The 21,803-nt window shown below is 60.7% G+C and overlaps 1 protein-coding gene and 1 gene segment (V, D, J or C); both read right to left on the reverse strand.

Annotated features, from left to right (window-relative positions):
• Positions 1-7,468: 7,468 nt before the first annotated feature.
• Positions 7,469-21,803, reverse strand: part of LOC149865305 (uncharacterized) — a 136,889-nt gene continuing 122,554 nt past the window's right edge. The window contains exon 14 of the mRNA XM_090046310.1: positions 7,469-7,800. Coding sequence (XP_089902436.1) covers positions 7,766-7,800 — 35 coding nt within the window. The 3' untranslated portion in view covers positions 7,469-7,765. The remainder of the gene's footprint in view (positions 7,801-21,803) is intronic.
• Positions 12,386-20,684, reverse strand: LOC149865306 (Ig heavy chain C region, secreted form-like). The segment is given in 6 exon segments: positions 12,386-15,890; positions 16,232-16,564; positions 16,711-17,022; positions 17,272-17,646; positions 19,113-19,229; positions 20,218-20,684. Coding segments are annotated over 5 exon segments (1,245 nt in total).

Genomic DNA, 21,803 nt, shown 5'->3' on the forward strand with positions numbered 1-21,803 from the left:
AACAGAGAAGTAGAGAAACTCTTTGATCCAGGCATGTGTTTTTGGTTCAGGCGTGAGGGGTCCCAGTTTCAAATCCTAGCAGAGCCCACAGTGCCGTGGCTTTTACCTCCCAGGCGACACCATGAACGTGGGCAGCTGCCTCCATAGATCTCATAGCTTCATAGACATTAGGGCTGGAAGGGACCTCGGGAGATCATCGAGTCCAGCCCCCCGCCCCAGGGGCAGGAAGTCAGCTGGGGTCACAGGATCCCAGCAAGATAAGCATCCAATTTACTCTTGAAGGTGTTCAATGTAGGCGCTTGAACCACCTCCGCTGGCAGACTGCTCCAGACCTCGGGGGCTCGGACAGGAAAGAAGTTCTTCCTTATGTCCAGCCTGAAACGGTCACGGAGGAGTTTGTGACCATTCGTCCTGTCATCCCTTGGGGCGCTCTGGTGAACAGACGTTCCCCCAGATCCTGGTGGTCACCCCTGAGAAACTTATAGGTGGCCATCAGATCACCCCTGAGCCTGCGCTTTTCCAGGCTAAAGAGTCCCATGGCTCTCAGCCTGTCATCGTACGATCTGTTTTCCTGACCTCTGATCATGCGCGTAGCTCTCCTCTGCACTCTCTCAAGCTTCTCCACATCCTTTTTGAATTGTGGAGCCCAAAACTGGACGCAGGACTCCAGCTGCGGCCTCACCAAGGCCGAGTACAAGGGGAGAATGACGTCCCGGGATTTGCTTGAGAAGCATCTATGGATGCAAGCCAGCGTTTTGGTCACTTTACTAGCCGCAGCATCGCATTGGAGGCTCATGTTCATCTTGTGGTCAATGATGACCCCCAAGTCCCTTTTGTCTGTAGCACTACCAGCGTAGCACTACTCCCTTCCTTGCTGTCCCAGCTGTGTCTTGTGTCTTCAGGACCGTTTCCAGCTGCCCTGGCCTCAGCTGGGGGAACATCAGCTCCTGCCCAGCTTTGAGCCAGGGCTAAGATGCTGCCATCCAGGCTTCAGGGAGATGGGAAACAGCCCCCGACTGTCCCAGCCTGGGATCGGCCCTGGGGATTTCCAGCTGAGCCAAGGGATCTGTTCCATGGGTGCTTAACTGTGGCCTCGGCTTCACCACAGTCCAATGGCTGGATAATTGGCTCCAAAGTCAGACTCAGAGAGTAGTGGTCAAGGGTTGCAAATCAGTGGCGTCCCCCAAAGCTTGGGAAAAAAACCCCCGCAGCGTCCTTATAGGCCTGGAAGTGCTACAGTTACTAGCACCATGGCCGAAAGAGACTTGGGGGTCATGGTTGACCACAAGATGAACATGAGCCATCAATGTAATGCTGCAGCTGGTAAAGCAAACAAAACTCTGGCCAGCATCCATAGAAGCGTCTCAAGTAAATCTCAGGACGTCATCCTCCTGCTGTACTCAGCTTTGGTGAGCCCACAGCTGGAGTAGTGCAACTAATTCTGGGCTCCACAATTCAAGGATGTGGAGAAGCTTGAGAGAGTGCAGGGAAGAGCCACGCGCATGATCAGAGGTCAGGAAAACAGACCTTACAATGACAGGCTGAGAGCCATGGGACTCTTCCACCTCGAAAAGCACAGGCTCAGGGGGCACCTGGTGGCTGCTTGTAAGTAGATAAGGGGTATACATCAGGACCTGGGAGAATGTCTGTTCACCAGAGCGCCTCAAGGGAAAACAGGGAGCAACGGTCATAAACTCCTCCAAGACTGTCTCAGGCTGGATATAAGAAAAAATGCCTTTACTGTCCAAGCCCCCAAGATCTGGAATAGACTCCCCCCAGATGTGGTGCAGGCACCTACTCTGGACTCATTCAAGAAATGCTTGGATGCCTATCTTGCTGGGATCCTTTGACCCCAGCTGACTTCCTGCCCCTAGGGTTGGGGGCTGGACTTGATGATCCTCTGAGGTCCCTTCCAGCCCTACCATCTAGGACTACCTGAAGTGCTTAGATGTGTCCAAGTCAGCAGGCCCAGATGACCTTCATCCACGGGTGCTGAGGGAATTGGGTGGTGTCATTGCCGAGCCATTGGCATGGTTGTTCGAGGACTCCTGGTGCTCGGGTCAAGTCCCTGAGGAGTGAAAAAGGGCCAGTGTGGTCCCTATTTCCAAGAAGGGGAGGAAGGAAAAGTCTGGCAACTACAGGCCAGTCAGCCTCACTTCTATCCTGGGGAAGGTCTTTGAAAAAATTATCAAGGGCCACATTTGTGAGAGCCCTGCAGGGGAAGTGATGTTGAGGGTTTAGTTTCATAGTTTCATAGTAGCTAGAGTCGGAAGGGACCTAGGTAGATCATCTAGTCCGACCCCCTGCCTTGGCAGGAAAGAGCACCGGGGTCAGATGACCCCGGCAAGGTGCTCATCTAACTTCCTTTTAAAAATCCCCAGGCTAGGAGCCTGCACCACTTCCCCTGGAAGCCGGATCCAGGCCCTAGCCGCCCTGACTGTGAAGTAGCGCCTCCTAATATCTAATCTAAACCTACCCTCTGCCAGCTTGTGACCGTTATTCCTGGTCACTCCTGGCAGCGCACGGGGGAACAGGGACTCCCCCAATACCCGCTGATCCCCCCTGACCACTTTGTAGCAGGCCACAAGGTCCCCCCTTAACCTTCTCTTGTGGAGGCTAAACAGGTTCAGGTCCCATAGCCTCTCCTCGTAAGGCCTGCCCTGCTGACCCCTGATCATACGAGTGGCCTCCTCTGGACCCTCTTCATACTGTCCACATCCCTCTTGAAGTGTGGCACCCAGAACTGGACGCAGTACTCCAGCTGCGGCCTGAGCAGTGCCGCATAGAGGGGGAGGATCACCTCCCTGGACCTGCTCGAGATGCATCTGTGGATGCATGACAGGGTACGGTTGGCCTTCTTGACTGCCTCCCCACACTGCCGGCCCATGTTCATCTTGGAGTCAATGACGACTCCAAGATCCTTTTCCGTCTCCGTGCTGGCAAGAGGGGAGTTCCCCAACCTGTAAGTGTGGTGCCAGTTCTTCCTCCCCATGTGCAACACCTTGCACTTATCAGTGTTAAACCCCATCCTATTCTCATCCGCCCACCGTTGCAACCTGTCAAGGTCAGCTTGTAGCCTATTGCACCCTTCTAGTGCACCCACATCCCCCCACATCTTAGTGTCATCAGCAAACTTGAACAGGGTGCTTTCTACCCCCTCATCCAAGTCACTGATGAAGATGTTGAACAGCGTGGGCCCGAGGACCGAGCCCTGGGGGACCCCACTGCCCACGTCCTTCCAGGTCGAGAAGAACCCATCCACTACCACCCTCTGGGTGCGGCCCTCCAACCATTTGACCGTATGGGCATCGACACCACAGTCTCCCAGCTTTTTGATGAGGACAGGGTGAGAGACAGTGTCGAAAGCCTTCCGGAAGTCCAGAAAGACTACATCCACAGCAACCCCTGCGTCTAATGATTTGGTGACCTGATCGTAAAAGGCCACCAGGTTGGTCTGACAAGACCTGCCACTGATGAACCCGTGTTGGTTGCCCCTGAGCATGCATTCCCCCGCAAGGCCCTCCTGGATGTGTGCCAGGAGAATTTTTTCAAAGAGCTTACCCGGGATTGAGGTAAGACTAACTGGCCTGTAATTTCCCGGGTCCTCTTTTTTCCCTTTTTGAAGATAGGGACCACATTGGCCCTCTTCCAGTCCTCCGGCACCTCGCCAGAGCACCACGAGTGCTCATAGAGCCGCGCCAGGGGTCCCGCAATGACCTCGGCCAGTTCCTGTAGAACCCTAGGGTGAAGATCGTCCGGACCAGCGGACTTGAACACGTCCAGCCTCTCCAGAAGTACCCTAACTAACTCCTCGCTAACCCTTGGCCCAGGCGTGTCTCTCCCGGGGCCCGAGGGGGGCCCAGCAGGGAGGTGGCTGAACTGGTCCCTACTTAGGAAGACAGAGGCAAAGAAATCATTAAATATGTTAGCTTTGTCATCTGGCATGACGACTAAGTTGCCCATCATGTCCTGCAGGGGCCCCACATTACCCGGGACCCTCTTTTTACCCCCTATGTATTTTGAAGAAGGACTTCTTATTGTCCTTAATCCGGGAAGCTAGTCCTATCTCCATCTCTGCCTTGGCCTTCCTGACTGCCCCCCTACATCCTCGGGCGACTGTAACATAGTCCTTCTTGGTGATGACCCCATCCCTCCATTGGGTGTATGCCTCCCTTTTAGCGAGGAGACATTCCCGGATGCTCCTAGTGAGCCATTGGGGTTTATGTGCCCTCCTGCTCCCTTTGACCCTTGTTGGGATTACCTCCCTTTGGGCATGTAGGATCGTCTCCTTAAGGAGCAACCACTCACCTTGGACATCTGGCTCCCTTCCCCTCTGGGTCCTCAGCGCTTCCCCAACGATCCTCCTTAGCTTGTTGAAGTCAGCCCTCCTAAAGTCTAGGGCTGTTGCCTTGCTGCAGCCCTTTGCCACCTTACGCTGGATGGTGAATTCCAGCGAGCGATGATCACTGTCTCCCAGGTGGCCCATCACCCGCAGCCCCCTCACCAGGTCATCACCCGTGGCCAGCACCAGGTCCAACAAGGCGTCTCCCCTGGTGGGGCTGTGCACCTCCTGGGTTAGATGGAGGTCCTGCACTCTGGCTAAGAACCGACGTGAGCGGTCAGACCTGGCTGACTGCTCTTCCCAGCAGATGTCTGGGAAGTTCAGGTCCCCCATGATGACCACATCCTTAGCCCTCACTGCCTCTGTGAGCTGACCTAAGAAGTCCTGGTCGAGCTCTTCTCCCTGGTTGGGAGGTCTATAGTAGACTCCCACCGTTAAGTCTCTCTCCCCTGGACTGCCTTTTACTCTAACCCAGAGCACCTCAGAGTGCCCCCCCTCTACCCCCTTGCTAATTGACGAGGAAGTATATTCCTCCTTGATGTACAGTGCTACTCCCCCACCTTTCCTTCCTATCCTGTCCCTCCTGTATAGCCTATAGCCCTTGACACTCACCGCCCAGTCATGCGATGAGTCCCACCACGTTTCTGTGATCCCCACTATGTCAGGGCTGGTGACAGCTAGGAGGAGGGCAAGTTCCTCCTGCTTCTTCCCCATACTTCGAGCATTCGTGTAGAGGCATTTGAGGCCTCCAACGGTTGTGCCCACTGACCCCCTAGTCTCAGCAATGCCCCGTCCCCCATCACTTACCTGTTTCTCCCTTTTGACCATTGGTCTGGGCTCGCTGGCTGTTGCTGGGCCTGGTAGTTCATCGTCTCCTCCGCCCTCATCTTCCCCCTCCCCCGACGAGGGTAACCAGCATGGGTTCGTGCCAGGCCGATCCTACCCAACCAACCTGGTCTCTTTCTGTGACCAGGTGACAAAGAGCCTAGATGTGAAGGAGGAAGTCGATATCATCTTCTTGGACTTCCAGAAGGCTTTGACACAGTGTCCCCCCCAATTCTGGTGGGCAAGCTGAGGGGCTGCGGCACTGATGAATGCACGGTCACATGGGTGGCAAACTAACCACCATGGAGACATCGAGTGACTGACAGCAGTGAATTACTCCTTCTGAACTGTTTTAGTTGATGTCTTCTGGTGCTGGTCGTCCCTCGCGGCAGAGACCTGCCATCAAGGACAATGACCAGCGGGATTCAACCCTTCCAGGGTGTTTCACCATCAGTTCCCTCCCCGCCCTTCATTTGCGGTGCGGGGTTCACATTTACCACCGGCCGCCATCCGCAGGCGACCCGAGGAGACTGGCGGTTAATACCGCGTAATTACGAGGACATCAAATAGTCCCAGAGGTGGTGATGGACAGGTGAATGTCGACCTGGGAGGGGGTGGGCAGTGGCGTCCCCCAGGGCTCGGTCCTGGGGCCGGTGCTGTTCAACATCTTCATTAGTGACCTGGACGAGGGTGTGGAGAGCACCCTGTGTGGCGGGTCAGTAGGGGGCGCTCCTGCATTGAGCCGCCCACCTCCCTGCGCCCGACCACCTGCCAGGCTCCAAGCGCCTCCCTGGGGCGCCTCACGTCCGGCCGACCCCTCTCCCGGAGCGCACTCGCTAGTCTGGGGGTAACATGCCGCCACCACCCCGAGAAGGGACTCCCTCGGCCCTGTGTCCTCGGGGAAACACAGGCCTAATAGTCCGACGGGTACTCGATCCGGTACAGGCACTGGGGGCACTTCCCCAAGTCCGGGGGCAAAAAGGACAGTCTCCCTTAGTCCGCAGACCTAAGGGGTCTCTTAGGCATAATTTAGACCCACCCCTCATAAGTCTCCCACACCAGTCAAAAAGGAGAACTTTATTGATTACAGGGGTAGGGTAAACTAGGGTACAGGGTTGAGCAATATCTTAGAAATCCTAGAGAGCAAACAGTGTGGCTGAGGTAGCCTTTTGATCACGCGTCCGTGTTACTGCCAGCTAAATATCTAATCCGATCGAGTAGCTTACTCACAAGCATCTTCCAGAGCTCTCCAGTTTCCCCTCTGGAATCTGGGGGTGAGAGAGAGAGCTAGGTCCCGATGGCAAGGCTCCTCTGTCTCCCCTGCTTTCTGCTGCTTCACCTCATGGCCGAAGAGAGAGAGCCTCCTTCCCCCCACAACCTATACAGCCCCCGTGACCTCATTCACCTGGTCCGGTGGAGGTCAGCCCCGGTAGGCTGTCAGCCAAACAATTTGAAATGCATCACCTGTTACCGGGCAGATCCCAGCCCCCCAGGTAGAAACCCCCCACCCAGGTAATTGATGCCAGTCCGGTGGGCAGAGGGAGCTGGTTCCCCACCCCCAGGACTGCAGCCAGCTCAGGTTACCTAAAGTGACAGGCTGAGGTGTGACTCCTCCGTGCTGGCCCCTCTAATCACATTGTCACAGGGCAGAGATTTTGGGGAGGGCTGCCAAGGGGCCAGCAGCTGTGAAAGGAGGAAACGTCTAGGGGACTCGGCTCCCCCCTTGGTCACAATGTGCAGCATCCAGCAAAGAGAGGAAATGGGGACTCGAATGGGCCACGCTAGAGAAGGAGGTGGACCAGAGCCGGTGAGTCTCAGCACTGCCACCTTTATTGTGGCAGCCCAGAAGCCGCCCCTTTGTACAGAGAGGGGGAGAAAGCGCCCCCAGCCCTGGGCTCCCGCCCAGCCCCACTGCACAGACCATGGCTGGGGGAAGGACAGTAGGAGCAGCCATCCCCACTGGAGGCCTGGGAATGACCCAGGGACAGCCAAGATGCTCGGCCTTGTGCCCCAGCCCCAGCCAGATCCCCCCGCCCAGCCCCGCCCAGCCCAGCCCAGCAGTGGCGTTTCCCAGGTGGGTGCGACGTCCAACCCTGCCTCTGTCCTCAGGCAACACCTCCCTCCTCAGCTCTCAGAGGCTCTTGTGGACTCTGAATGACCTAGAAAAGAAGGCAAATGAGGCTGTGACTTGTCATCCAGGGCCTGCGGTATTTTTGCCTGGAAAGCCCAGAGCCTCTGGGCTTCCCCATGAGCCAGGCAGGGCGGTAGGCTGCATCCAGCTGCCAGAGCACAGTGGGGGAGTGCAGGTGTCAGGCTGAAGCCTGCTCCTGGGACATGGGGTCTTGGGATGGGAAAAGAGATCAGGGCTGGGGGAGTTGGTCTGTGGTCAGGAGTGTGCCCGGACACCTCACTCTCTGTGACTCGGGCATGATGGGAACCCGCGTTACCCAGGGACCTTTGGGCTCAGAGTACTTCGTGCCTTCCCCTGCCTGCCCGGGGGTGACCAGAGGAGACATGCCCAGGACTTGCTGCAGCCCCCGGGTGTCACCACCGCAGCCTCACCCCACGTTGCTCTGTGTGTGGCGGCCTCCTCTCTCCTCAGTTCCTGGAGGCTCTGGAGGGCTCGGATGGATCTAGAAGACAAGTGACAAAGTTTGCCAATGACACTAATCTGCGGGGAAGTGCAGCCATGCATCAGGGCAGGCTGACGATCCAGGCAGGCCTGGACAGATGAGTTGGATGGGTGGGCCACAACCAGATGCTGTTCAAGACTGCGAAGTGTAACGTGCTCCATGGGGGGAGGGAAAATCCACAACAGACTTACAGGCTCGGTGGTGCTGCGCTAGCTAGCACCATGCCCAACAGGGACCTGGGGGTCATAAATGACTGACACAGGAATGTGAGCCACCAGTGTGATGCTACAGTCAGCAGAGCCAGCAATACACTGCATGCATCAACCAGTGCATCTCAAGCAAAATTAAGAAGTTATTCTCCTGCTCTTTGTGGCACTGGTGAGACCCCAGCTGGAGGACAGCATCCAGTTCTGGGCGCCGCACTTCAGGCAGGATGTGGAGGAGCTTGACGGAGTCCAGACAAGAGCCACTCATATGATCAGAGGCACGAAGAGCAGCCCATACAAGGAAAGGCTGACAGATACAGGACTGCTGAGCCCAGGAAACAGAAGACTTCAGGGGAATTGGTGGCAGCTTGCAAATATATCAGGGGAGAGCAACAGGGGCTAGGCGAACAATTATGCACCAAAGCACCCGAGGGGAAAACCGGAAACAACGGTCATAAACTTCTAGAACAAGGTTTCAGCCTGGATATAAGGAGAAACTTCTTTACGGTTCATGTGAACAGACTCTGAAATAAACTCCCAGGGCGGTGGTGCAGGCACGTACCATGGAGATTTTCAAAAGGAGACTGGACGCACACTATCCTGGGTTATTTGGCCCCAGCGGTCTTTCCCGCCCAGAGCAGGAGTCTGGACCCACTGATCTCACGAGGTCCCTTCCAGCCCTACACTTCTGTGAACTGAGAAACAAGCCAGTGACTTGCCACCCGGGACACGCGGGTCCTGTCGCCCAGTGGAATTGGAGCCACTGGCCTTCCCCATCAGCTGATGTGAAGGGGTCTGCACCAAGGGTGGCTGCAACGCCCAGGAGCGCCTTCAGCCCCCATCCGTCTGCCTTCGGGCAGTCCCCTCCTCCCTCGCCCACTGCACGGTGATGTCTTCAGCTCCTACATAACGGGAGGCTGCCCCAGGGTCTCCCGAGCCTGACCTTGCTCTCTTGAGCACGGCGGTCCGTGGTCATTGCCTTACAGGGTAATTACATAGCGCCGAACATCCCTTTAGCCCATGGCTGTGCTGCACAGATGATACTCCTTGCTGTTGTCACACACTTCTCCTGGGCTATGGGCTCCCAGCCCCGATCCCCGCTCTCTTACGCTATGGGCTCCTTGGCCCCTGGTCTCCATCGGTGACCCGGGACTTTGCCCCTCTCTCTGGGCCCTGCCCCCGCTCATAGGCCAGGTGCGAGTCCTGGCCTCCTCTGGCCCCACCACTCTCCAGCTGTGGCCGTCCTTGGCCTTTCGCCTCTCTCTGGGCCCTGGCCCCAGTTCTGGGCCAGCGATATCTTAGGGCTCCCTGGCCCTGTTCACACTCAGCGCTCTTGGGCCCCAGACCTCTGGGGTCTCTAATCCTGATGACACACTTCCCTCTGTGGGCTCTGGGCCCTCTGGCTCTGGGCTCCATCTCTCTATGGGCTCCGTGCTGGCTGGCCCCACTCTCTCCCCTTCTATCAGGCTCTGGCCTCACTCCCTGCTTTGCTCACACTCGCCCTGCTCTGGCCCTTCCACCTCCGCCCGTGCCGGGCTTCAGGCCCTAGCCCCTCCTGGGCTCAGTTTCTCTCCCTCTGTGCCCCAGCCTCTCTGTTTCTCTGGCCCCTCTTCCTTTCTTTGGCCAGCTGGGACCTCCTGACCTCCCTTTAGTCCCTGCACAAACCACCAGTGCCTGCCCCAGCCCAGATGTGGTGGCAGGAGCCTGCTGTGAACCTGCGGCTCAAGACCTTCACTTCCTGCAGCTCTCAGAGCTAGACTGCCCGACCAGCTCAGGGCCTGGGCTTATATGTCTCAAACCCCACCCCTTCTGCTCACGTGACTCCCTAATTGGCCCCTTCCAGACCTGCAGGCTGCTTTTGGAGTAGCCCCTTTTCTTAAAGTGACAGGTGCGCCAAACACCCATGACAGCCAGGCAGAGCCACAGGCTGAACCTGCCTGCAGGGGCATGGGTGGTGCAGGGGCCAGGCTGAAGCCTACTCTGTGGGACATGGAGTCTGCAGCAGGGAAACAGGATCAGAGCGATGGAGTCAGCCTACGCTCAAGAGTGTCCTCTGACACACACGTCACCACCAGCAACACTGGGCATGACAAGAGTCCGTGTTCCCCTTTGGGCTGAGAGTGCTCGGGGCCTTCCCCTGCCTCCAGGAGTGACTGCAGGGGACATTCACAAACCACCCGGAAATCACCTCTGTGCCTGGGAACCATTGGGAAAAGCTCAGCCCAAGGGGGTGTCTGCTCAAACAGAGCCATGTGCATGGTGCAAGGCACAGCAGCTCCTGGGCTTCACCACCCCAGCATCCCCCCATGCTGCCTGGCCCACACACTCATACCTGTGAGCCCACCGGACCCAGACTTGGGCTTCTTCAGGGCCTTGGGCTTCACGCAGGACTGGTACTCAACCCTATCATCCTCGGGCCCCGTGGGGGGGCACTGCTGCTGGGACTCCGTGCTGTGGGACTCCCTGTCCGGCACCTGGCTGGGGGTGGGGGGGTGGATCCTGTGGGGGTCTGAGCTCTCCAGGGCCCCACGCTCCTTCTTTCTTGCTTTCTTTCCCAGCCAAGCCATCGCCAGCTGCTTGGGGAAGGACCCTGATAGAAGGCTCTTGACAGTCACCGGCTGCCCAGGGACCAGGGCCTGTGGCAGGGAGACCTCCCCGAGCTCTGGAGGGCGCGGATGGCAGTCTGCAAAGGGTGGGAGCAGCACGTCAGCAAGCAGCCCCTGCCCCTGGTACCAGACACATGCTCACTCACTACCCTGTCTGGACTGAGCCCAGCTCCTGGCAGCCTCTGCCGTGGGCTCCTGTCACACACCCAGAGCAGCAAGAGGCACCCCCGGTCCCAGGCAGCCTCCAGGAGGGCCGGGTGTGAGGGGTCAGGCACTGCCGTGGAGTCACAGCCCCTCTGGGATGGACTGGGAGACAGGCGGGTCTGCTCCCCTCCCCTACGGACCCTATTGTTCCTATTGTGGGAAAGGCCTCTGCCTGCTCTTCATGGTCGCCCTCCCCCATCTCTGGCCTGTCCCTTCCCACTGTGACCTGAAGCCCAAAGACACCTTTTCAAGAAGTTACTGGTTGTGGCAGTCATGGCTCCTGCTCCCAGGGCTCCGACCAAGGCACCAGGCTTACCCACTCCTGCACTTGGTCACAGGAGGAGGGAGCAAGGCAGAGCTCAGCTTGTGGCATCGCTCTGAGGGGAGCAGGGTCTTCAGAGATTCACGTTACCAGGGGCTGGAAGCACCTCGCAGACCACTGAGCCCAGCCCCCCCGCTCTAGGCAGAAAGAGAATTGGGGTCAAGTGACCCCGGGGGGGTGACTGTCCAGTCTCCTCTTGAAAACCTCCAGGGCAGGTGACTGCACCGCCTCTGAAGGGAGTTTATTCCACAGTCTGGACACCCTGACTGGGAAGGAGTTTTTCCCATATTGAACCTCAAGCAGCCTTCCAGTTTATATCCTCACACTCACGGGTCAGGGCTTCCTCTGGGATGCTGGGGGTCCCTGCAGTTGCCCATGCACCAGGAATGCAGGGGCCTGGACGCAGCAGCCCGGGATGCCCCTGCAGCCCTGAGTCCCTCTGCTCCTTGGTGCTCCTGCTCCTCCAGGAGGGAAGGAGCATTCCTGCTAGCTAATGCAACCCCAGAGCCCTTGACACACGTGTCACTGCCTGTGACTGGGCCATAACAGGAGTCCCTGTTCCCCAGGGCCATTTGGGCTGAGACCACTCGCTGCCTTCCCCTGCACACCCAGGGTGGCTGGAAGAAATATGCCCATGACTTCCTGCAGCACCTGGGCATCACCACCCTAGCCTCACCCCGTGGTGCCCGGCCTGCATGTTCCTACCTTGGACCCGCAGCCGCCCGCTGGACCTGGACTTGGGCTTCTTCAGGGCCTCGTGCTGCATGTGGCACAGGTACTTGGGGCGAAGCGGTGCCGTAGAGACGTCCGGCCCCGCGGGGTCTGCGTGCGCCCAGCACCCTGCGGGAGGTGCCCCGGAGCCAGGCGGGAGACGAGGGCACCGCGGGCCCCCAAACCGCCCTCCCCAGTGCCGCCCGGGCAGAGCGCCAGACCACGCTCCGGCGAAACCAGGCAGGCCGAGCAGGGCCCAGCCGAGGTGTCCGTCCCTCCGGCACCAGGCGCTGCTGGGATGGGCAACTGTCACTGCTCCGGGAGAGCTCCGGCGCCGGGTCCTCTTGGCCCTGGCGGGGCTCCTGGGTGCTTTGGAGGATGAAACAGCGAAGGAAACGTAGAGCTGCACCGCGGGGGCCGATTACGGTTCCTGCCCCCACGCACACCCCGTCCCCGCATGACGGAGTCACCGCGAGGGCTGGAGGATTGCTCTTCTGTGGTTTGTGATGCCTGAGTAGGAGCCGTGCGCTGCCATGTAACACTAGTGGTAAGTATTTAATATGCTTTTAAAACTGGGCTCTGCCTAGGACCTCTGCTGCATGCCCTGGTGAGCCGCTGGGAAATGGAAAATGTTTTTCCGACACAAACATCTAGGCACCAGCAAGCTTTAGTTATTTGTATGCACATGCACATTATATGCTCTGTGTTACATAGGGACATACCAGGCAGTTGAAGGGGCCCTCGCCTTCAGGGCGTCCTAGTCGGGACCTGTCTGAATGGGTGAAGAAGACCGTCCCAGTGGGCACCCTGACCGGGGGCCCCCACCCATTTGTGCCGGCTGGACGAGGGACTTATAGTCCATGTGAGCCCCAGTGAGGCGCCTGGGAAGATCCTGCCCGGGATGGGCTGGGGGCCCCTCAACCCTGCTGTCCCCCCAGGGGCCGTGGAGGCAGTGCGGAGGGACGTGGACTGGCGACCTGGCAGCGTGGTCCCACCGAAGCCTGCACAAGTGGCCGGAGGCCTGGGCAGTGCTGGAGAATGGAGCAGGAGAGAGCAGTGCCTGCAATGGGCCCTCAGAGCCCGTGAGCCAGCTTCACGCACCCCTTCAGGGGAGGACGCAGCCCAAGGAGCCCAGAAAGCAGGGTGCGACTCCTGCGGGGTTTGGAAACGTGGGGTCAGGAAAAGAGCGGGGTAAAGCCTGCGTGAGTGGCTGGGGAAAGGGCTGTGGTGCAAGCGTATCAGCGTGGGGGGAAGAGATGCAGCAAGGGGCAGTTCCCGCGACACCTGAGTGGGCTGAGCCTCCGGGAGGCTTGGCCTGAGGGGAAGCCTCCATGTGCAACTGCCGAAAGGCGGAGTGAGACAAAAGGTGCTGCCCGGCCTGCCTGGGGTGGATGCTTTGAAACCAGGGGGAGAAAATGGAGGGGCTAAGTGTGAAATAACCCCCAGGAGAAACTGCCCCTGCTGCCAATTCTGGGTGGGTGGGGAGAGCTGCCGCAGGGGGCTCCGGCCCAGCACAGGGAGCTCTGGCTCCAGCTCCAGCCACCCCCACACATTCACACAAGTTTAGTGCTGGAAGGGAAGTCGTGAGATCATCGGGTTCATCCTCCCCTGCTCTGGGCAGCAAAGAGTGCTGTTCTCAAATAACCTCAGCAGGCTGGGCGCCCAGTCTCTTTCTGAAGGTCTCCAGGGCAGGTGCCCCACCCGGTCTGCCTGCCCAGGGTATCGAGCAGCCCCTGCGGGCAGACGAAGCGTGCAGAAGGCAGCAGGAGCCGGAGCCGGAGCTGATGGTGCCCAGCAGAAGCCACGGGGCTGAGGTGTCCACCCAGCGAGTGGTGTGGCAGGGTGCAGCGTGGCAGGGGCACGAGCCCAGCCGGCGGTGTGGGGAGCAGGGGAACACCCCGCCAGCTGCAGTCACATGGGGAACCGCCCTGCCAGATGCTGCCCCTAGCTGTGGCGGGGGCTCACAGGGGCGTGGCGGGCTGCCCGGGTGGGAGTGGGGCAGGCTCAGCCCCACGTGGAGCACTGCAGGGGGAGATCCACCTCCGCCCATCCCAGCCTCAGGCCCAGGCCCTCTCTACTCAGCCCCTCCTGGGCCAGCCTCTCTCCCCCCATGCCCCAGGCCCTCTGTCTCTCTGGCCCAGCCGGGACCATCTAACCTCCCTTTAGCCCCTACACAAACCACCAGCACTTGCCCCAGCCCAGATGTGGCCCTGCTGCTCAGGACCTCCTCTCCCTGCAGCTGTCAGGGCCAGACTGCCCGATCAGCTCAGGGCCTGGGCTTATATGTCTCAAGCCCCACCCCCTTCTGGTCACATGACCCCCAAATTTGCCCCTTCCAGTGCAAGGTGTTTCTGGAGCAGCCCCTTCTCTTAAAGTGACAGGTGTGCTAAGCGCCCATCACAGCCAGGCAGGGCCATAGGCTGCACCCGCCTGCTGGGGAGCGGGGGAGTGCCGAAGCCTGCTCCTCAGGACGTGGGGTCTCCTGTGGGGAGGCAGGATCGGAGCTGACAGAGTCGACCCAGGCTCAGGAGCATCCCCCGACACACGTGTTGCCACTAGTGACACTGGGCCATGATTTCAGAGATTTCATAGACATTTGGGCTGGAAGGGACCCCAGAGGATCATCGAGTCCAGCCCCCTGCCCCTGGGGCAGGAAGTCAGCCAGGGTCATAGGATCCAGATGTGTCTTGAAGGCGTTCAGAGTGGGTGCTTGAACCACCTCGGCGGCCATCTATTCCAAGGTGTTCCTCCATGAGGTCAGCTTCGATGGAGGGCAGGGAATCCCCCTCACCCGGACCTCCCTGACCCATAGTGGGCAGGGGCGTCCCTTGGGACTGGTGAAAAACTGGTGCAAAGTACCCATTTAGCAAGTTGGCTTTTTCCTGGGCATCAGTTGTCAGCTGTCCCATCTGGTTTAGCAAGGGTCCAACGTTGCCTTTGCTTTTCCTCCGGCTCCCACATGTCTAAAAAAGGACTTTTTGTTTTCCTTGATGTTTGTAGCTAGCTGGAGTTCCATCAAAGCCTTGGCTTTCCTGATCTGCTCTCTGCAGGTCCGGACCGGAGCAGAGTATTCCTCCTCGGTGGCGGTTCCAGTCCTCCATCCTTTGTAGGTCTTCCTTTTGAGAGGCAGGAGGTCTGCCAGTTCCCTAGAGAGCCCAGGGGACTGCTGTGCCCTTTTGCTGCCTTTCCTCTGAGATGGGATGGACTTTGCTTGCTCAGATGATGGGATTCCTCGTTTCCCTTCAGGCTTAGAGTGCACGGGGCCTTTCCCCGCCCCTCCTGGGTGATGAGACGTGCCCACAAATCACCTCTGTGCCTGAGAACCAGCAGCAAGAAGTCCAGCCTGAGGAGGCACCTGCTCAGACCAGGCCATGCAGCTGCTACCGGGCCTGAACGCTCCTACCTTGGAGACTGCGGGGCCTGGACTACGTATTCTTCAGGGTCTTGTGCTACATGTGGTGCTGGTACTTGACTACATCACCCTTGGGTCCTGGGGGGGTGAAGCACAGCTTGGACTCAGCGCTGTGTAACCCGGGCGGTACTCCAAGAGGCTCCCCTCTCCAACTGAAGGGATCAAAGCAGGTGCACCAGCGCTGTGGGAGGCTCCCTCCTTGTGGGCCCTCGCTGGTCTCCTGAGTCAATCACGCTGCCCCTTTTATCCCCCTCCAGGTGACCCAGGGGCCAATCAGGGGACACGGCGGGTGAGTCTCTGGGGCCTGATTGGTGAGTAGAGGGATCCCAAGTCCTCCAATCATCTTTTACCCCTTCAAAAACTCTGGGTGAAGTCACTGCCAGCTAGCTCGTCACAGTTGTAGGACTCTTCATCTGGTACAGGGCTGGGGGCAGAGGTGTGGATCCTATGGGGGTCTGAGATCCCCAGGGGCCTGGACTACTTCTTCCTTGCTCTCTTTCCCAGCCAGGTCATCGCCAGCTGCCTGGGGTAGGATCCTGATAGAAGGTGCTGCATGGTCACCGGCTGCCCAGGCACCAGGGCCTGCAGCAGGGAGGCATCCCCCAGGTCTGGAGGGTGCAGACGGCGGGCTGAAACAGGTGAGAGCAGCAGGTCAGCGAGCAGCTATCCCCTCGCACCAGGCACATGGCCACCCACTGCATCTCCTGGCAGTCTCTGCGGTGGGCTCCCATCACACACCCAGAACAGCACCAGGGGCCTGCTGTTGTAGACAGCCTCTGGAGGCCCCGATACAAGGGGTCAGGCAGGGCCAAGGGGTCACAGCCCCTCTGGGCTAAGCCGAGGTGACAGGCGGGTCTGCTCCCCTATGGACCCGCCACAACCAGAGCCAGAGCGGGGCCCACAACAAGCTCCTTATCTAGGAACCGCCAGGCCTGTCCTGCCCCCGCCCCCACCCCCACCCCCTGCTTACCGCTGCTTCTTTCGATGGGGGTCTGCAGGGCGAGGTGTCCCACGCGGCAGATGTACTCTGCCCCCTTGTCCCTGGACGTCCAGCAGGTGAGTCTGGTCTCCTGCTGGAAGCTCTTCCCGTCCCGTGCCAGGACGGCCGTGCCGGGCTCCACCCTCCACTCAGCCGAGTCCCGCAGGGTCACAGCAGTGGGCTCCCCCTTGCCCCTCCGCAGCCAGGTCACACTCAGCTCCCCCGGGAAATGCCCCGCGATGCGGCAGCTCAGGGTGACTCCCTTCCCCTTGGCCACGGACTCCGTCCGGGAGATTTCGGACACCTCCGGGGGCCGCAGGAGCCCTGGGGAAGGGAAGAGGCAGCGGTAGGGACAGGCCCCGTCAGGGGAGCTGCGGCCTGGCAGGGGCTGCTCCCCAGCCTGTCACACCCCACCCAGACCCAACACCCCTGCAGCGGGGCTGGGACCCCCGGACACGGCCCCTCCTCACCCGCGGCCCTCAGGCTGAGCTCTCTCTCGCTCGGGGGCTCTCCGGGGCCGTGCTGGACGCACACTCGCACGCGCAGCTCCGGCCGGGTCAGGCTGCGGCTGGGCACTCTCCAGACGCTCGTCGCGGTGAACGTGCCGTCCGCGTTCTTGTCTATCTGCGCGGGGTCTGCCCCCCAGCTCCCGGCCCCGTCCCAGCCCCACTGGATCGGGGGCACCTCCCGGGGGTAGAAGTTGTGGAGCAGGACAGCAAACGGCACCTTGTCGCGGGGGTCCCAGTCGGGCAACACCTGGATCTCCGACACCTGCGGCCGGGCTGGGGAGACAGCGGGGGGTTAGCTTGAGGATCGCTGAGAGCTCACTTTGGGGAGACGGGTACTTGGGCCTCCTAGGCACCTGGTTGCTGTGGGGAGGTGCTCTGAGGTCTGGGTGAGGCCTTCTGCCCCGGCTCACGTGGCAGCTCCAGTGCCCTGGCAGGTGCTGACCCATCCCCAGGCCCATCTCTCCCTCACAGAATCAGGCCCAGGCCGCACCCGGAGGTGGTGTCGGGGCGCTGGGCACTCACCCCACACCTGGATCTCCGGGGACACTCGCTCCTCTCTGATACATTTGGTCTCATGGAGGAAGAGGCACCGGACCCGCGCCCCGTCGTCCTGCACCGCGGGGGTGAAGGTCAGGCAGGACGTGAGGCGGGTCCCAGCTCTCTCCTCCGTCACTCTCCAGCCCGGGGGGAGGGCGGGGATCAGCGGCTGGTGCTCGGGGCTCTCTTGGTCCATGTCGCTCTCAAATGCTATTCTGTCCTCGCTGTGGATCCTCTCCCACGTCACAGCCACATCCTTGGGGAACATCCCCCCCATGGAGCAGCGCAGGGTCAGCTCCTGGCCCAGCAGGCACCGCGCCGGCACCTGCACTTCTGAGACATTGTGGGAGACTGCCCAGCCTGGGGGCCAAACACATGAAACACAGGACATGGGTCAGCCTGGGATCATCTGGGAGATGTGTCCAGTCTGAGGCCTCCACACCCTGCCCTGCCCCAGCCTCTCTGCTGCATTAAGGTCGCCCTCCCCCCACTGACCTCTTCCCTCCCTCTGTGACCCTGCAGCCCAACAACATCTTCCCACTCTACCTTTTTTTCTCTTCCTATTATTGCAGCAAATGCAGGCAGCTGCTACAGCCCCTGCTCCGATCAGGAACGCCAGAACAGCTCTGACCATGATGCCAGTCTGGTACTCTGCTGTGCTCGGTCGCCAGAGGAGAGAACAAGGCAGAGCTCAGCTCACATCATTGCTCTGAAGTGAGCAGAGTCTTGCCGGAGACCCCCCGGACCACCGAGACATCCCTCACCTGGAATCCCCTCCCCCCTCCAGCTGCAGGGGCAGTGCACAGGTACGACCCCGCGACTACCTCTGGCACATGGCCTGGCATCCTCTCTGACCCAGCTGCTGCCCTTGCCTGGGGGCCAGAGCACATGACACACCAGACGAATCAGCCAGGGATCGTCCTGGAGACACCTCCAGTCTGAGCTGAGTGCTGGGAGCTTTGGAGGTGAATCCTTCCCTTGGCTGGGGCGGGCCTATGGCAGGAATGGGCCCCCCCATCCCCAGGGTACCTGGCTGCCCACCCTCCACCCTCTTTCACCTATCCTCTCCTGTCAGGCAGCTGGACGTGAGGCCGGGGCCCCGGGAAGGCCAAGACCCTTCGCAGGCTGGAGCAGTGGTGGCTGTGGCAGTGCTCCTGCATATTGTGTGGGAGATCTGGGTTCCCAGTCCCAGCTGAGGTGGCTTGAGGTGAGTAAGCTAACAAGAAGTAAATCCTCTTGCAGCGAAGAGGGGTCATTGTGTTTTCTCCCCCCCCAGGTACCTAGGCCCTATCTTTCCTTGTCATTTGACATTTTGTGTTTTGTGCCTTTTTTATATTTCACCAACCCCTATTGTTTGTTCTGCTGTTTGTGTTTTCTATTTTGTTAACCCTGTTTTTTGTCAATGATTATAAGTCTAACCTTTGTTGAATCCTGCCCCTTGGCGCACTGTAGTGTCCACTAGATCCCCTGATTTATGCCTGTTATGTTCCCAGTATTAAAAGTATATGGTTAAGGCCCCATTGGTGGTCTGGCTCTGCTCTATAGGGGAAGGAGAGTCCCTACACCCCCCACAGCTCTTGTGCACCTACTTTGACCCTTTCAACTGGAGAGGGGGCACCTCTTGGAGTACCGCCAGGGTTACACTATGATCAGCTCCTGCATCTCATTGTGAACAGTCATCTCCCCTGCTTCTACCACGGGTGCATGGCCTGGGCGCCTTTATGTCAGGTTGTGGTCATGATCCCAACACCCTGGCCTGCCTGGCAGAGGTGCTCATCCCAGTCTGCCCTGTCCTCAACATGACACACAGGTAGGTTTAGGTCTACCTTTTCTTATCTTCCTCCAGCAGTAAATGGCTGTAGCTCCAACCAGGATCAGGATCAGGATCAGGGTCTCCATGAAGACTTGAACCCTAGAGTCAGTCTCATCCACTGGTGCAGTTGCTAGCAGGAGGAGAGAACAAGTCAGAGCTCAGCTTGCAGCACTGCTCTGAAAGAAACAGGGTCGTGCCAGAGACCCCGGAGCCAACCCCACCCACAATCCCCAGTTCCCTCCAGCTGCAGGGGCAGAGCACGGGAAAGGCCTCATCTTCCTTGTGGCTACCTCTGGCACAGCCTTTGTGTGCCAGCTGCTGCCCAGGACTGCACGGCCTGCTGCGGGGACCTGGTGCCAGGCAGATGTGGGGTGGGGGGGCAGGGGCCTGCTGTGCTCGGGGCGATGGGACTTCACCCCCACACGCTGAACTGCCCCCTCACCCTCACCGCACCTTCCTCCCTGGGCCAGGCTGCCCCAGGGCTGCACACCCGCCCCAGCCCCTGGCTGCCCCCACACCTGCACCAGGGAGCAGTGGGACTTGGACTTACCCTGTGGGGCAGGGATGAGGGGAGACAGGAGCAGCGCCATGGGAAGCAGCAGGTGGGCCACACGCTGCACCTAGGCCTGCATCTTTCCTTCTGACTTCACAGAGTCCTTGTCCCTGAGGCTAAAATGGATTCCCAGAAACTCTCTCTGCTTTCGCTTTCACTTGGGAAGGGCCAGGCCCCACCCTGGAGTCAACAAGGAAAGGCGCCATCCTGTGCCAGGAGCTGAAATGGGTCTGGGACGGGGCAGGCCCAGCTCTTGCCCTTCCCCGCAGCCCGTGGCACCGGGGATTGTGCAGGGACGGCCCTGCCCTGGTACGAGGAGCCCGGGGCAGGCTTGTGGCAGGGGGGATCTAGGCATCCTGGCCTGGGCTCTGCTCCCAGGTGCACGGGCTCGGCCAGAGGTTGTGCAACTTGCTCATGCCTAGTGTGGGAGGTGAAAGCTGTGCTGCCCGCAGACGCTCTTGCCTACGTCGATCGCGTCCTGCGAGATAGTGGCCCCCGCCCCCCTGAGCCCCCCGAGCCGGAGGAGATGCTTGTCGGGCCCGCCTCGCGCTCCCTGGCACACCACCTGTCCGAGCTGTGCCCGTTGTGTCTCGAGAGGGAGACGCTGGCGCACCTCGTCCTCGCGTGCGCCAGGCTGCAGCCCCTGCACCTCCTCCTCCACAGCTCGCTCCCCAAGTTCAGGCTGCACATCGTCTCCCCACATCTTTAGGTTTACGCACACCCCATCCGTCGCCCCACCAAGGCCCGGGAGGGACCTCCTGGGCGACCTCCTTGTGGCGCTGGCCAAGCTGGGCATCCGGCGGCCCAGGCAGGCGGCTCTGGCCGGGAAGGCTCCCGGTGCCCTCGGGGCGCTTTTCCGCGGTGTCCTTCGCGCGTGTCCCCGGGGGAGCAGTGCTGGGCAGGAGCCCCCGGCGAGCTCCCCACGTCCGCGAGCCCTGGGCGCTGTCCGGGGTCTCTGCTCCGTGTCCCCCGCGGGCACTCGTTTTGGCCTCGCGGCCCCGCACACGCGCCCTGTCTTCTCTTCCGGTGCCCCCGGAACTACTGGTGGTTTCGGGCTGCCCCCCCCCCCCGCACTTTCAGGCTTTTCACCCTGTACGTGTTTAGCTGGTAACGGCGGGGCCGCAGCGGGACGGCAGCAGACCCGGCCCCGCGGGGAGGGGGTGTCGGGCGGCCCCTCGCCCGCTGGCGGCAGCGGCGGCCGGGCTGGACCCCCCCCGCCCCCCCCCGGGCGCAACCTCCGACGGCCCCGGGCCCGGGGGGCACAGGGCCTCCAACCGCCCCCGCCCCGCGGCGCCCCCCCCCCCCCAGCGCGGCCCGAGGCCGGCGGACAGTCCCGGGCGGTGCTGCCCCCCCGGCGGCCCGGGCGGGGGCGTGGCCAGCAGGATGCGGCCCAATGCGCTGGGGCCCCCCCGGGACAGGAGGGGTCGGAGTGCGGGGCGCCAGCGGGCGGGGGGCGCGGGGCCGGGGCCAGGCGGGGGGGCACGGACGAGGCGGGGGGGGTAGGCGGCCCCCTTGGTGCCCCTCACTCCGAGCCGCAGCTCCGCCTCTCAATACCCCGTGCCCCGCCCGCACCACCCCCCCGAGGAGGAGGCGGGCATCGCTGGGAGCAGGAGCTCCGGGGGGGCAGCCCCGCGCTACCCACCGGGACCCACCGCCCTGGCAGCTGGAGTGGCCTTTCTCCGTCACTCCCCAGCCCGGGGGGAGGGCGGGGATCAGCGGCTGGTGCTCGGGGCTCTCTCGGTCCCCAGCGCTCTCCGGCACCGTCCTGTCCTCGCTGTGGATCCTCTCCCATGTCACGGCCACGTCCTCGGGGACCGTCCCCTGCACGGAGCAGCGCAGGGTCACCCCCTGGCCCAGCAGGCACCGCGCCGGCTCTCCAGCTCGGGGACAGAGCAGGGGACGGCCCAGCCCGGGGTCAGAGTAGTGAACACACAGGCCCCGGGTCACCGTGGGATCACTGAGACAGGTCTAATGTGAACCCAGGGCTGGGATACGCAGGAGCGAAGCCTCCCGGAGGAACGAGGAGTGATGGCCGTGAGTTGCAGGTTCAGGCTGGACACTAGAAGACACTATTTGACAGTCGGGGCGCTCGGATCTGGAGCCACTGCCCAGCGAAGCGCTGCTGGCTCCTACCCTGGGGGGCTTTAAGAG

The sequence above is a fragment of the Crocodylus siamensis genome, chromosome 4, assembly GCF_052110815.1.
Source record: "Crocodylus siamensis isolate JL-2025a chromosome 4, ASM5211081v1, whole genome shotgun sequence".
Classification (NCBI taxonomy): domain Eukaryota; kingdom Metazoa; phylum Chordata; order Crocodylia; family Crocodylidae; genus Crocodylus; species Crocodylus siamensis.